The sequence below is a fragment of the Leopardus geoffroyi genome, chromosome B1 (assembly GCF_018350155.1).
Source record: "Leopardus geoffroyi isolate Oge1 chromosome B1, O.geoffroyi_Oge1_pat1.0, whole genome shotgun sequence".
NCBI lineage: Eukaryota > Metazoa > Chordata > Mammalia > Carnivora > Felidae > Leopardus > Leopardus geoffroyi.
In genome coordinates, this window is record NC_059327.1 from 130,216,414 (window position 1) to 130,232,481 (window position 16,068).

Here is a 16,068-nt window from a genome sequence, read left to right on the forward strand (position 1 = left end):
GGTCCGTGGGTTCGAGCCCCGCGTCAGGCTCTGGGCTGATGGCTCGGAGCCTGGAGCCTGTTTCCGATTCTGTGTCTCCCTCTCTCTCTGCCCCTCCCCCGTTCATGCTCTGTCTCTCTCTGTCCCAAAAATAAATAAAAAAACGTTGAAAAAAAAATTAAAAAAAAAAAGAAATAAAATGGATGTGTGAGCTGGAGATGGAGTGGGACGTATGTCATGGATTGTAGCATGTATTAATGTTGACAAGTTCTGTATCTTGTACATGACTTCCTGAAATCATCTGGACAGTGTGTGAGCAAGATCTGGACAGCAATATGAAGCTAGTATGCAACATAAAATTATTTGCTTATTTTTTTCCATTAAAATCTTTTTCCCTGAGGTTTAGTATGTCTGAGAGATAATGCGTATCTTTTAACACAAATTAGACAAAATTTGTTTTGGCTTTAATTTATGTAAAAATAATTTTCTTTATCAGAATATAAAATTACCATTTTTCTTACTATTAGAGCATTCATCCTGTATTAGTAATACGGTCTTCAAAAGCCAAATAATAGGTATAATAGTCATTTAAAATGCATCTGGACAGAACTTGAAGGAAAAAAGTTAACACAAAATAATATGTGTACAGTATATTTATATAATATAATGTAGAGAGTATTGTTTGGTAGTTGTTACTTCAATTTAAATTTTACTGTCAGTATTTATAATCAGGAATTCAGTAACTATTTCTCTAACACCATAATTCTTTGATATTCTCAACCATAATATTTTAAGGACTCTAAGTTTATTCGAATATGGAGACAATTGAGTAAAGTTCCCAATTTAATGGAAATTAAAATAGCATTGGAAAATATATTCAAATAAGTACACTGGTGAATATATGTAAACATTTAAGGAAATCTCCTATTTCCTTCTACATTTCCTCAAGCCCAAACTCCTTACACCTGACTGAGAATTTAACAGAGCTGAAAACTGATACATAAAAGACTGTCACACATCATTTTTATTCAGTGTAATTGATTAAAATTGCTATACATTTTTGTCATTCTCCTTCAAGAGATACAGTTTATTTTCCCTTCACTTAAGTCAAGTTGGCCCTGTATGCAAAAAACAGTTAACATAGCAGTCTTTATTCTGTTTATCTGTTATGGGGTGAATTGTGTCTTCCTGAAATTCATATGTTGAACTTCCAATTCCCAGTACCTCAGAACATAACCATATTTGGAGATAAGGTCTTTAAAGAGATGATTAAGTTAAAATGAGGCCATTTGGATGAGACCTAATTCAATATGGCTGGTGTCACTATAAGAAGACAAGGGATATCAAGGAAGTGCATCGACAGAGAAAAGGCCATGTGAAAACATAATGAGTGAAGGCCATCTGCAAACCAAGGAGAGAGCCTAACCTAAAACCAACCCTACCAGCACCTTGACCTTAAAATCCAGCCTTCAACAACACCCAAAAAACAAATAATTAAAACATCGACAGAAGACATGAACAGACATTTCTCCAAAGGGGACATACAGATGGCCAAGAGGCACATGAAAAGATGTTCATCATCACTTACCATCAGGGAAATGCAAATATAAACTACAGTGAACATTATACCTGTCAGAACAGCTGAAATCAATAATACAAGAAACAACAGGAGAGGATGAGGAGAAAAAAGAACACTCTTGCACTGTTGATGGGAGTGCAAATTGGTGTAGCCACTGTGGAAAACAGTATGGAGGTCCTCAAGAAGTTAAAAACAGAATTACCTTATGATCCAGCAATTACATTATTGGGTATTTTCCTAAAGAATACAAAAGCACTAATTCAAAGGGATACATGCACCCCTATGATTATAACAGCATTATATACAACAGCCATGATATGGAAGTGGCCCAAGTGTCTATGTATACATATATATGTGTATATAAATATATATATATATATATGTGTGTGTGTGTGTGTGCATATATGTATACACATAAATATATGTGTGTGTATGTATATATATATATATACACATATACATACATATATGTATACATATACATACACACACACACACATATATATACAAACATACACATATTACTCAGCCATAAAAAAAGAATGAAATCTTGCATTCGCAGTGACATGGATGGACCTAGAGAGCATATGCTAAGCAAAATAAGCCAGTCAGAGAAAGACAAAAACCATATGATTTCACTGATATGTGGAACTTAAGAAACAAAACAAATGAGCAAGAGGGGGAAGAAAGAGTGACAAACCAAGAAACATACTCTTAATTATAGATGACAAACTGATGGTTAACAGAGGAGACTTGGGTGGGAGGTTGGGTTAAACAGGTGATGGGTATTAAGGAGTGCACTTGTTGTGATGAGCACCAGGTGATACATGGAAGTGCTGAATCACTAAAACATCACACTATGTTGGCTAACAGAAATTAAAATAAAAACTTACAAAGAAATAAAATTATCACCTTCAGAGCTGTGAGAAAATATATTAAAAATTCTTTTATCCACATAATTGTGGTATTTAGTTATGGCAGCCCTAGCAAACTAATATGCTATCCTTAGAAAGATTTACTTTCAAGGTTGGCCACTGGTTGGCTTCTGAGCACCTGACTGGTAACCAGCACCCCATATTGATATCAAACTTTCCATAATTAATAAGAGTGCCTGTTGTATGCCTGAAAGTAACACTGCAAGTCAATTATACTTCAATAATAAAAAAAAGTAATGAGTGGCTCACTGTGCCTAAGTAATTTATATAAACAATATTGTTAATGCTTAACACCTGATTTCTTTCTAGAAGTTTAGAATTTCTGCTCTAGGTACAGGGTTCCTATGTGAATCTTTGGAGGCTGAATTGCTAGTGGGCTTTTGGGTAGAACTACCACATACATTGCTGGGAGAAATGTGTGTGTGCTCTTTATGACGACATACTGGATTCTGTGAGTCCTTTTTTTTTTTTTTTTTAATGTTTATTTTTGAGAGAGAGGGAGAGAGAAAGAGATAGCAAGGGAGGGGCAGAAAGAGAGGGAGAAACAGGATCTGAAGTAGGCTCCAGGCTCTGAGCTGTCAGCACACAGCCCTTTGTGGGGTTTGAATCCACGAACCACGAGATCATGACCTGAGCCAAAGTTGGACGCATAACCGGCTGAGCCACCCAGGTGCCCCTGAATTTTGAGTCCTTCTAATAAACATCTGAATACTGGGGTAGCTTCAGGGACCACTGACACACCATGTGACTGCTTAACCAAAAGAAAGATGTGGAGGTAAAGCGGTATGTATCTTTGTCTTTTCCATAATTGGCCTGGCAGCTTCCACTTCTTAGAACATTCATTATGGGGGAAGCCAGCTTTCATGTAATAAACCTAACTAATCTAAAATATTGTGGGGAAATGCTGTGAGAAAACTCAAGTTAATCCATAAGGAGTCATCTTGGGTATCTACTCCACTTGAGCCTTCAGATAACTCCATTATCCACTTACTTCTTACTGTACCCACTTGTAAAACCTCAAATAAGAACTGTCTAGGTAAGTTTAGTCCACCCGGAAAATCATAAACAGCAATAAGAAATTATTATTTTAGGCTGCCAACTTTTGAATGCTTTATTACACAGAAATAGATACCTAAAAATAAAGAAAAGAAAAGAAAAGAAAAGAAAAGAAAGAAAGAAAGAAAGAAAGAAAGAAAGAAAGAAAATAAATCATTTTATTTTTAAGTTATCAAAAATAATGGCTTAAAACATGCACATTAATAATAGGTCTCTTAAAATTTATTACCATTAGGAAAACATTTGGTGCTATTTTTTGTATTTAAAATTATTACTATATCATAAGCACATTCCTTAAATATATAATCACAGCGTGATTTTGTCTTCAAAATTTATCAGCTATCTTTTGGAAAAAAAAGTTTTTTTCCTGCTTATTTCTTCCACTAAACACCAAGGAATCATATTTCTGTCCCACAACTATTGATCTTAGAATCTACCTCAAATTATAAGTCTAGCTTTACTTGTATGGTTTTCAGTTATCTGGAAGAAAAATAAAGATTACTAGAAGTTAGTATTCCCTAAAAGATAGAATATTAGCCACGGTAAAAGTGACATTATTTGCCATCTCTTATTTAATCCATCTGCCTTACTACTACTAACATAATTAAACCAAAACAATAAACAAATAAGATTTCATTAATCTTTACATTATGATATCTACTTATTTGAAACATCAGAAAAAGCAAAATAAATAAAACTAGAGTGATGTATGGGGCGCCTGGGTGGCGCAGTCGGTTAAGCGTCCGACTTCAGCCAGGTCACGATCTCGCGGTCCGGGAGTTCGAGCCCCGCGTCGGGCTCTGGGCTGATGGCTCAGAGCCTGGAGCCTGTTTCCAATTCTGTGTCTCCCTCTCTCTCTGCCCCTCCCCCGTTCATGCTCTGTCTCTCTCTGTCCCAAAAATAAATAAACGTTGAAAAAAAAAAATTAAAAAAAAAAAAAACTAGAGTGATGTAGAGAAAATAGAATCAGGGATAATATTTGACATTGATCTTTTTTGATATCTATACCATTAAATCCTGCAGATTCACATTCAAAACATGTCCAAAATCCCACCAGTGCTTATTACCCTCTCAACTTTTACTCCAGTTTAAGCTGCCATTATCTCTCACCTACAGGGGCCTTGACGTCCTTCTACCATGTCTCCAAAGTCAAAGTAATAGTTTTAAAATAAAGTCTAACTCTGCCATTCCTTTTTTTGCAAACACTTTAATGGTTTCCCATCTCATGTAAAGCAAGACCTTGAGTCTTTACTGTAGCCTAAAAGGCCTTTCATGATCTAGTTTCTCTCTGACTTGATCTCTTACTATTTGCCCCCTCACTCACTCTGTTCCAACCACATGGCCCTCTTATTGATCCTGAAAAGGCCAAGAGTTACACTGCATAGCTTTTGCACTGTTCTCAAGCCTCTTCCCCTAGACAAGTGGTACTCCCTTTCTTCCTTATGGTCTCTGCTAAAATATTCCCGAATCAGAATGGCCTTCTTGGACCATTCATTTTGAAACAGTATCATACTTTAGAGTTACTTTCTATTCTCCAAACCCTGCTTTATTCTTCATCATAGTATTTAACATCCCTATCTGACACATTATATATTTATTTTTTTATTGTCTATCCCTCCTCACTAGAACCCAAATACCATGAAAGCAGGAATTTAGTCTGTGTTATCTGCATTGAAACACCAGTGCCTACAATATTATCAAGCACAACTCAGTAAATTGATTCACTAACGAAGGAAGGAAGGAAGGAAGGAAGGAAGGAAGGAAGGAAGGAAGGAAGGAAGGAATCCATGACACAATAAAAAAAAAATTAGCAGAAATTCAGAAGATACCATTTGGGGCTATTTTTGGGACATGAAAAAAAAGTAATTTCCAGCAATAAGAGAGGCCATTATACTCACTCAATGAGAAACAACAGCAATAAACACACACACAATCCCAAATATGCAAGATATACAACAGATGACGTTGGGAAGGTCATGCCACTATCTGACTCCTCCTTCCTGGAGTCTCCAAATGTGTTCTTTTCCATTATGTTGTCAGACAAAATAAACTGGCCTACTTGGTATACTGACAAAGAGTAAAACATCAACAGTACTTTGTTTGCAATGTGTCTTTTTTCCAGTATCCAATGTGATGAAAAATGTTCCTTCAGCAGAGTTTGCATTTAGGAGGTTACCAGGTTACCTCTTATGGTGGTTTGGGAAATTAAAGAAAATACACTACAGTGCATTCTCGATTAAAAAAAAAAAAAAGATACCATATATCTTTATGGTTACAGAACCATTAATTATGTATTTCTTTTTTCCAAGTAATGTGTTATTATATTTAACATTTTTCCCTTAAGACAGATTATTGTATTTACTCCTTCTCCCTCATAATTAATGAGCATTTCCATTAATTATTTTTCATATAAGGAATCTGATATATGAGTTTATCTGAATACTCAAGGGTAGAAAATAAATAGCATGACTTCTAGAAATGAATATTAAATACTATTCTTCAGCAAAGTAAAGAATTTATGTTCAAAGCACGTTACTACTCTCACATTTGGAAATAAAGGACAAGAGATTAAGTGGAAATAATTCTGCTTCATGTTATTTATAAAATACAGAACCTCTTACCTTAAACTTAGAAATATTTGTTCTACAAAACATAATAGTTAATATATATACTTCATACTATGCATTAATATATATACTTCATACTATGCATTATTTGAAACACTTTCTATTTATTAACTTGTTGAATGTTATAAAAATGCAATGAAGAAAAATTTGTTGTTGTTCCCACTTGGTAGATGGGAAAATCAAGACACCAGGTAACAGGCTCAAGGTCATATAGTTAGAAAGTATCAGAACTGAGATCTGATTCCAGGTAATTTCCTAACTAGACTAAGATTGCCTCTAATGTTCTCAACTCTCCTTTTCTGCTCTCTTAAAAATAAACATTGCTTTTAAAGTAGAAATCAATGATCATTATAGAAACTGTAGACAAACAAATTTAAAGAATAATTCATCCAAATAGTTGATAAGTGTATTTTCTGGGACTATTTTTTTTTTCTATACACTATTTATATAAGTGAGAAAAAATTATGTTTATTACTACATGTTACTAAATCCTGAGTTTAGGCTCTAAAGTCAAAGGGAGTTAGCATCATTTCTTCTCCTAATATCCCAGCACTGCGGGGCGCCTGGGTGGCGCAGTCGGTTAAGCGTCCGACTTCAGCCAGGTCACGATCTCGCGGTCCGTGAGTTCGAGCCCCGCATCAGGCTCTGGGCTGATGGCTCGGAGCCTGGAGCCTGTTTCCGATTCTGTGTCTCCCTCTCTCTCTGCCCCTCCCCCGTTCATGCTCTGTCTCTCTCTGTCCCAAAAATAAATAAAAGTTGAAAAAAAATTAAAAAAAAAAATATCCCAGCACTGCATGACAAGATTAATTTTTTAAGACATTAATTTATTTCTGTAATTCCATCTCTCTGACGTTTGGTTCAAAAATGTGGCTCTATGCTTCTCAAAGTAAGGTCTGTGTGAGGTAAGAAAAATCTTCAGACAGTTCAGACAATTACTTTCCTCAATTCTGTTTCTAAAAAGTACATTGAGAAGATTTAGGCCCTGGCTGATTAAACAAAAGAGGAAAATCCCCAAGGGAAATTTGAAAAAAAAAGGGAACTTCTCTAGTCTAGACTAAATGGTGATTTCTGAGGAAAAAAGGAATCTAAGAATTTTGGATTTCACAAGGAGAGGAGACTTGGGAAATATACCAGCACCACTCTGGGTCAGCTCCTGGAGAAGGTGGCTGGGCCTTAGAGAGGGTGGCTGTATTGTATGTTCTAGGCATTGGATATTCAATCTCATTAGACACTTCAGGAACCCAAGTATCACAGAAAAGCAGCACTTAATGGGCCAAGAATGGCAATGAGTAAACTGTGTTTATATTTGGATTTGAAGATTGATGAATGGAGGGTATTCTTTAATGCCTTTGTGCATTCTTGAAGCAGAGTGTAAAGAAAAATAGAGTTGAATTCATTTCTGGCCATTGAATTTATCACAGGGTAAGAATAAAGGCACACGGGAGGATAATACCTTTTGCTAAAATATCTAATTAAAGAAAAGATGCTTTTCTTTTGGAGAAAAAAGGAACTACAATCTAGCAATCACACTTCATTAGAGAACAAATTTTTAAATACAGAATAAGTGTGGTTGACAAAAGGAACATGGCCCATAATAAAGTGTACTCTTATGGAGGGGTCACTAGCAGTGAGCCACCTTCAGCTTCAAGACTGTTAGTTCTGGGAATGGACTGAGGCTGCTAATAACTGTGTACTTACAAATAAATTAAAAGGATCATCTTATGAAAGAACAGTATTGTTTGGCGACCCCAAGGCATTCGGTGTGGAATATCTATCTGAGCCAAGAAAGGAGGTAGGGTAGATTGGAAGTAATTAGATCGTTCAGAGAAATCAAGAATGGCAGATGAAAAAAGGTAGAATAGGCTGGAGTGGACACATCAAAGTTAATGTCAACTTGGTTCAATGTTATTCTATAAAAAGAAACATAAACATTGTAATTTACAGTTAAGCAGCCTATTCTCTCTGTCTCTCTTTTCTCAAATCACACTCTCAGATGAGTGATCTTGAAATTTTACAATTCTATTATGGTTATTTGATAAAATATTATTCCCACCCATGCAAAATTAGTTATACCTTGGCCCTTCTATAATGATGTTGTGGTAGGTAACAGACTGCTTGTGTATGTAACCCTGAATGCTTTATTAAAAACAAAAACAAAACAAAACCAGAGATTATACATTTACCTATTGTTTTCAAATGTATACCCATAATAGTTGTCTGCACAATCATGTAAACCTGGAATCCTAGAAATATCTCAGCATCAAGAGTGTGACTGGGAAGTCTGTGAGTTTACTGTAGTGTACATAGAGAATTGTGCATATCATACATCTTTTTCTATGAAGGGATACACTCAAATGCTTTCATGCTCAGACATGACTACAATAGGGAATGATGAGAACAGTGGTGAATAAGCAAATGCAGGAGCTTTATTTCATAATTTCAAACTCTAATTTTAGACACTTTTAAATATTAGAGGATGTTTTTTATATATGATGAAATAATACATATAATATTCCTTTCACAAAAGAAGTAAATTAAGAGGCATTATAACTACATTGGCTACCAAAAGCTAATATTATATATTATAAGCACTTAGAAGTTTTAATTGCTTATAAAACCACTTACACGCATTAACATGGGAACACTATTGATCTCTTAGAAGCAGTCGAGAAACTAACTAAAATAATTATATTTATATTAGCTTTGTGTCAGCACATTTTGGAATATATCTGGCCTTTTCTTTTACCTCCATTAAAAAATACATTAATTTTCAAGGAGTATAGTCATTATCAATATATTAAAAAGAGAAAATGGTTTCTAGTAATGCTTTGAGAATTCAATTAAAATCTTGTTAAAGATATGATTCTTCTGTAAATTTGTCCCATATGCCATAAGATGGAAACATTAAGTGACACTAAACTTTGAAGTGTTAGCATTTTCTTCTTTGTCATAGAATAATAAAGATTTCTCAATAAACAATGTAATCAGAATACTAAACAGTATTTAACCATTCTCTGATATAAAACCTTTTAATTATCATTGCCCATCATTAAGATACAAAGCATCTATAATTACAAAGCTAAAAAACACGCAATGAAATTCATAGCTTTCTATTATTTTCATTTTAACAATACAGCAAATACTTAGTGTATGGAAATCAATGCCAGCCACTGTACTAGGTATAAGCAATATGAAGTTGAGTAAGTTATACTTTTCACATGAAAAAGAAAAAAAACACAATAACATTTTATGATAAATTCCAAAAATCATGAAAATCATAATACATCCCAAAATGTACATCTACCAGTCTTTATACCAAATTAAACTGAAACTATTGCATGTAAGTGTAAAATCCCAACCTTCCGAGTGTTTTTTGCCATGATCTTAAGGATTGTCTTTCATTATAACAATTTTGATGAAATTCAAACACCCTTGAAACAAACATAAAATAGCTGATCTGCAAGCTTTGGTTTAAAGAGATACATCAAATCTTAAACAGCAAAACGAGAAAATGATGTCTCACTTATAATGCATATAGTCTCCCAAACTGAAGAATTCTACTAACCATACTGCTTAAAACATACATATTTTACATATTTACATATTTACTTAAATATTTTTAAAATATACTGTGTTCAGAGGAATGATTCCATATTTCAGTTTTTGATTTTGTTCATTTTTATTTGTAAAAATTGCATATTTGATTAATTATGACCTAGAGTCATCAATGAAAATTTAAACAGCAAATGAAAATTTAACTACTCAATGAGGGCGAAAGAATTCATTCTAAATCTATTGCTTAAATTAAGATACGCAAAAGGTTTGAAACCTCTAATTCATGTGACATCAAACTATTATAAAGAAATCCCTATTTGTTACATGCAAAGCCAATGATGTGTTCTATAAAGTATGAACTTTTACTCCAAACCTTGATTTTCCTTCACCAACCAAAATGACAACAGAACAAAAACAAAGATTTTACCATTTGAAATTAGATCATTATATTAAAGCAGTTCACCTTATCTCAACCATGAACTATTTTATTATACTAAAAATATCATAATTTTTTAAATTAATTAATCATTTATTTATTTTACCTTGAAAGGCAAGGGCTCTTCAGTAAGAGGACTAACAGGAAGTGAAGCTGTGCTACTTGCTGGGCTCATATCGGCACTCTGCAAGGAAAACACAATTTAATCAAAAAGATACATTTTAGACGGACCTCTGGGTGGCTCAGTCATTTGAAGACCCTGACTCTTACTTTCAGCTCAGGTCATGATCTCATGGTTTGTGAGATCCACCCCCCACATCTGGCTCTGAGCTGACAGCCAGGGAGCCTACTTGGGATTCTCTCTCTCTCCCTCCCTGGTTCATGGAACACGCTCAAGCAGTGCACGCTCTCTCTCAAAATAAATAAACAACATTAAAAAAAGATGCATTTGGGTAGTTATTTTTGTTATTTCTAATTTAAAATCAAATCCCTCCTCATATAAAAAAATAAATTAAATACGGGCGTAGAAAAATCTGAATGATTATTATATACTGAATCATTCCTCATTTAGAAATAGTTATCTGAAAAAATTAGTTTAATTATGACTTCTTAATGTACATTCCAAGAAAATTTTATTAAATACAATGATCATCTTTTGTTCCAGGGCAGTATCTGAAAGTATATTTGCTTACTTTAGATTTTTACCTTTTTTTGAAAGTTACACTATATCTGTGATGATTTACTATGTTGCTATTTGATGTCTTCCAGGCTGATTTTCAAACGTTATTTTAAAAAGTATTTTCATTTTGGGGCACCTGGGTGGCTCAGTCGGTTAAGTGTCCGACTTCGGCTCAGGTCATGATCTCGCAGTTTGTGAGTTCAAGCCCCACTTTGGGCTCTATGCTGACAGCTCAGAGCCTGGAGCCTGCTTCCGATTCTGTGTCTCCCTCACTCTCAGCCCCTCCCCTACTTGTGCTCTGCCTCCCTCTGTCTCTCAAAAATGAATAAATGTAAATGAAAATAAAAAAATAAATAAAAGTATTTTCACTTTTATTTAATGAAGATTTAAATAATTGTATCCAGTTTTTATTCATTATGAAAACAGTATCTGTCATCAAGCTGCAAAGCAAAATCAAGAAGTATTACATTTTTAAATTCCCATATTCATAGCCCCTGAAATTTTACAATCTTTCTTATATACTGCTAAACAAAGAAACAAACAAACAAACAAAATGTTTGAATAAAGGATTTATGCAAAAAGAGAATTATTGGAATGTTGATAATGTTGTTCTTTTAGTCTTGTAAAAATGTAATCAATTAACATTTCTTAAATAAGAAGAAATTTTTTTAGGCCCCCCCAAGCTTATCACTATTTTTTCTAAAAGAATGAAAAAATACTGATAATAGGGAGCAACAGAAGTTATGTTACTATACCCTTAACTCACTCTCTCAGGGTAATTATTCCATTTAAGTAGATAAGCAAATAAAACACTGAAAAGAATGCACAGCAACATTTTCCAGCTTGGTTACCAACTGTGCATGCACTCAAATACAGAACATTTTGTAGTAAAGATTAAAGCAAAAGAACAGATTAATTTTGATTGTGATACAGGAATAAGCATACAAGTTTGGCTGACTTAAGTTCCAAAAAAGAACATGTTCAAAGACAAGATGCTGCAACTATTACAATTCTTAGAGTCTCTTTCCACTCATGAGATCATTTTCAATTCATATGATTCAGGTGTACCATAAATTGGATACATTTAAAATATCCTTCAAGTGGTATTATTTCTGACTCTAGTTCAGCAGCAATGTGTAAGAACTATAAGCATAGGAACCAAGATATTCAGTATACACCATGTACTGCACCTACTTCAGAAATTGATGTAAGACTGCATATTGACCTAAAATGTCTAACAGAGGGTATTAGGTAAAAACCTGAACAATAATCTATTGAAGGAAGCAGGAAAATATATACACTAGATAATTGAAGTGAATTGACTACTGACTTAATTTCTAAATTTATTCAGAGCTTCTTGTCCATTATTTGATCAAAATCAGGGAATATTCTGAAATGCTGACTTTCACTATCTGATTATATGATGTTAATGGAGAAACAAAGGCTTTCTTAGGAATGAATTTACTGCAGGATTCTAAAATAAAAAAAAAAAAAAAAAAAAGAAACTTTTTTTTCCCCCGCACTAGAAAAAAACAAGACTCATGAACTGTTTCTCTCATTAGATTTCTCATGAGAAATTAAGCAAGTAATAGAACACAGGTCATATACAGTTGAATTATCTGGTATTTCCCTGAACTATTGATACTCTGCAAAGCATATTAAAGTATCACACCCTTAAAAAATCATATATTCAAAAGACAGAAGATGACATTCAGTTGTGAAAATTTAAACGCCTGTATCACATTTTTGCAGATGGAAGATTTTTGAACTTCCATAAGAACATATGCCAAAATCAAGCTTCATGGTTAACTTCTTTTAGGGTTGAGGTCTCCAACAACTTCCCAGAAATAAAATGTGTCATTCTAAGCACTGTTGGAAAGCAGACTTCAAAATCTGCGTCATCTAACCTTGATTCTTTGAATGTCATTCTTAGAGAAAACTGTGTTCCTGCTTTAACTTTCAAATCCATCTTATAGTATGACACTTTAATTCTATTGCTCTTAGGGAATCTTGAGAAAAATGTTTTAAAAATACAAATCAATCTTATATAACATCTGCCATACTGCACTTAATTGTCAAGTGACCTGTAATTTAGATGCCATTCCAATTTGCTTACACTTTTAGATACTGTATCTGATATTATGGTATAAACCCTACAGATATAAATCTTATCCATACTTCATACTTTAATTAATTTACTCCTTCATTTAATAATAGCAATACCAATGCAATTGCATATCTAAATACAAATTAACAAAGTATTTCCTAAGTTACTTTGAAGTTTTTAAAAGCTAACATTATATGTTCATTCACAATTTTCTTCATAAAATATTTTGTTAGAATGATGGCTTCATCTGCTATTGATATATTTCAGAGCCTTTGGAAATGGCTGGTTCTCAATAATGTGAAAGTGACTATCTTTGGAATACAGAAGAATTATTCTGTAAAATAAACAAATCATCCCAACAACAACAACAACAAAAGTCTCCTAATTCTCATTTAACACACTTTGGCTTTCCGACCCAGTACAGAATGCACAAGATGTTCTTGATATAAGACATCTATCCTAATTCTAACAAGTGTCCTAAAAACCTGATTTTCTGGTTCAAAGTCCAATAGATACTTGCTTCTTTCCAACACTAGGGTGATTAAATAATATGAACTTAATATTTTTCCTATACTCAAAATGTTTTGTCCACCCCAATTGGTAGACCTCCCTCACCCTTCTATTTCTACTGCATATATGCTAAGTTCTTTTTTTTTTCTCCAAATTGGGCTTAATGTTTAGTGTGACCTATAAGTTTAATAATAAAATCTAGACAAGACCTGTGAGACTATCAAAGATATTCTAGTGAATATCACCCTCTTCTCATGCATATTGTTCTCCAGAATTCCTTCTACTCATCTTGGTTTGAAGAAACTACTCACTCTGCTGTTGCTGTTTCCATTATATAAATCTCCTAACTTCACAAACTACCTCATCCCTCACCTCCAATTCATCTTTTTCTTTAAATCAACTTTACTGAAGTATAACATACCTATACTAAAATGCAACTTTTAAATGTGGTTATGTGACTTTTTGACAAATGTATACTAACAAAATCAAGATCTAGAACATTTTCATCACCTCAAACTGTTCCTTCATGCTCCTTTGCATTCAAATGGCACCCCCTTTCCTGGTCCTGGGCAACACTGATATGCTGTATCTCTATAGGTTAGTTTTGCCTTCCTCAGAATGTCACAAATGGAAATGTACTTTATGAACTCTTTTACACCCGGTTCCTCTCATTCAGCAAAATGATTTTGAAATGCAACCTGTCATGCTGTTGCATGTTTCAGGATCCATCCTTTTAAACGTCAGGTAGTATTTAAGGGCAAACCACAATTTGTCTATTCAATCACCTGTTGGTACAGTTTGAGTTGTCTCCAGGCTGGAACTATTAGCCATGCTGAACATTTGTGTGTGCGTGTGTACGTATATCTATCTACTTTTTTTTTTTTTAACGTTTATTTATTTTTGAGACAGAGAGAGACAGAGCATGAACAGGGAGGGGCAGAGAGAGAGGGAGACACAGAATCTGAAACAGGCTCCAGGCTCTGAGCCATCAGCCCAGAGCCCGATGCGGGGCTCGAACTCACGGACTGTGAGGTCATGACCTGAGCCGAAGTCGGACGCTTAACCGACTGAGCCACCCAGGAGCCCCTATCTATCTATCTATCTATCTATCTATCTATCTATCTATCTATCTATCTATCTTTTTGTGGTCATACATTTTCACTTTTCTTGGATAAATACCTAACAGTGAAATTGCCTGGGTCCTGTGGTAAATTTATATCCATTATTATGCCGATTTCATAACAAATTGACAAATATTCTCTAAAGGGGTTATAAAACATTGCACTTCAATTTGCATTGTATCTCACTAATATTGGTAGTATTAGTCTTTTTTTTTTTTTTAACTTTAGCCATTCAAGGGATGTGTAATGGTAGCTCACTGTGGTTTTAACTTTCATTTCCATAGATAACTAATGATTTTGAACATCTTTCATGTGTTTGTTGACCATTAGTATATCTTTTTTGTGAAGAGTCTGTTAAACTATTTCATCTATTTTTCTTTTTGACTGGGTTATTTGGATATAAATTATTTGTTGTACATGTGTATTATAAATATTTTCACACGGTTTCTGGCTTATTTCTTTGTTTTCTTAATACGGTCTTCAAAAGAACCAATGATTTCCATCTTATTTGTCTTTTTGTTTGTTTTGTTATGGTTTATACTTTTGGTGATTCACCTGAGAAAACTTGTTCAACTTCAAGTCCACAAATATATATTTTTTTACTTATGTTTCCAGCTACTAAACTTTCAGTTCAAACATCTGACCAAAAAACAGCATAGTTAGTATTCTAATCTTTGAAAATGCTTTTGCAATTTCTTGTTGTACTAGAAACATCAAATAACATTAATACTTGTACACAATCTAGCAAAATACTTTCACAAAACTTAATTTGTATTTAGCAAGTTACCTCAAGCATTTAGCCAATTCACTCATTTGGTGGGAATCTGACAGTTAACAGTAGCTTCACATAGTTTAATTACAATAAGCAAAAACATGGAGATATTATCTGCTTGTGGGTTTGTGGAGGGAAGAGAAGAAATCTTTGCTAACATACCAAAAATTTTAAATTAATACATGAGACTCTCATCAGAATTGGCGATTATGGAACTTCCTGGGCAGAGGAACTGGAGAAGGAGAGAGAAGTAAAGTTTTAGGTGGGAAGGATAATAGAAATGGCAAGAAAAGCAATGTGTCTATCATCTCGGAGACTGATGAGTTGACTCATCTTTGAGGAAAAAAGAGGGTGCAAGTAGAAATGGAAAAAGCTGTTTTAAATAAAATTCTAAGCGGTCAGATGAGCAATATGACCTTCTTGTTCAAATTTCTCAATGGAATAAAAAATGATTTAAGCATCTAGAGAAGTTCTGTAAATACCATGCCTCTGTGGCATATTAAGAGCTGCGACATAAGAGGAAAACAATGGCAGGAGGCTGACTAGAACTTTCCTTGGGTCCTATGAGATAACTCTTAAATATACATATGAATTATCAAGGATAACTTACAAAAAGGCCAGAAGTAGCAAATTTCAGACTCAATGCAAGTTTCAGACTCCCGTATCTGGTACCAGCTCTGACTAACAATCTAGTATCTACACTGACTATCAA

At 34.0% G+C, this 16,068-nt stretch overlaps 1 protein-coding gene across 4 annotated transcripts in view; it reads right to left on the reverse strand.

Moving 5' to 3' along the window:
- The window catches only part of CCSER1 (coiled-coil serine rich protein 1), a 1,315,617-nt gene that overhangs the window by 784,189 nt on the left and 515,360 nt on the right, over positions 1-16,068 (reverse strand). For all 4 annotated transcript variants that reach the window (XM_045472859.1, XM_045472868.1, XM_045472871.1 and 1 more), the window contains exon 7: positions 10,274-10,351. In XM_045472859.1, the coding sequence (XP_045328815.1) occupies positions 10,274-10,351 (78 nt within the window). The remainder of the gene's footprint in view (positions 1-10,273; positions 10,352-16,068) is intronic.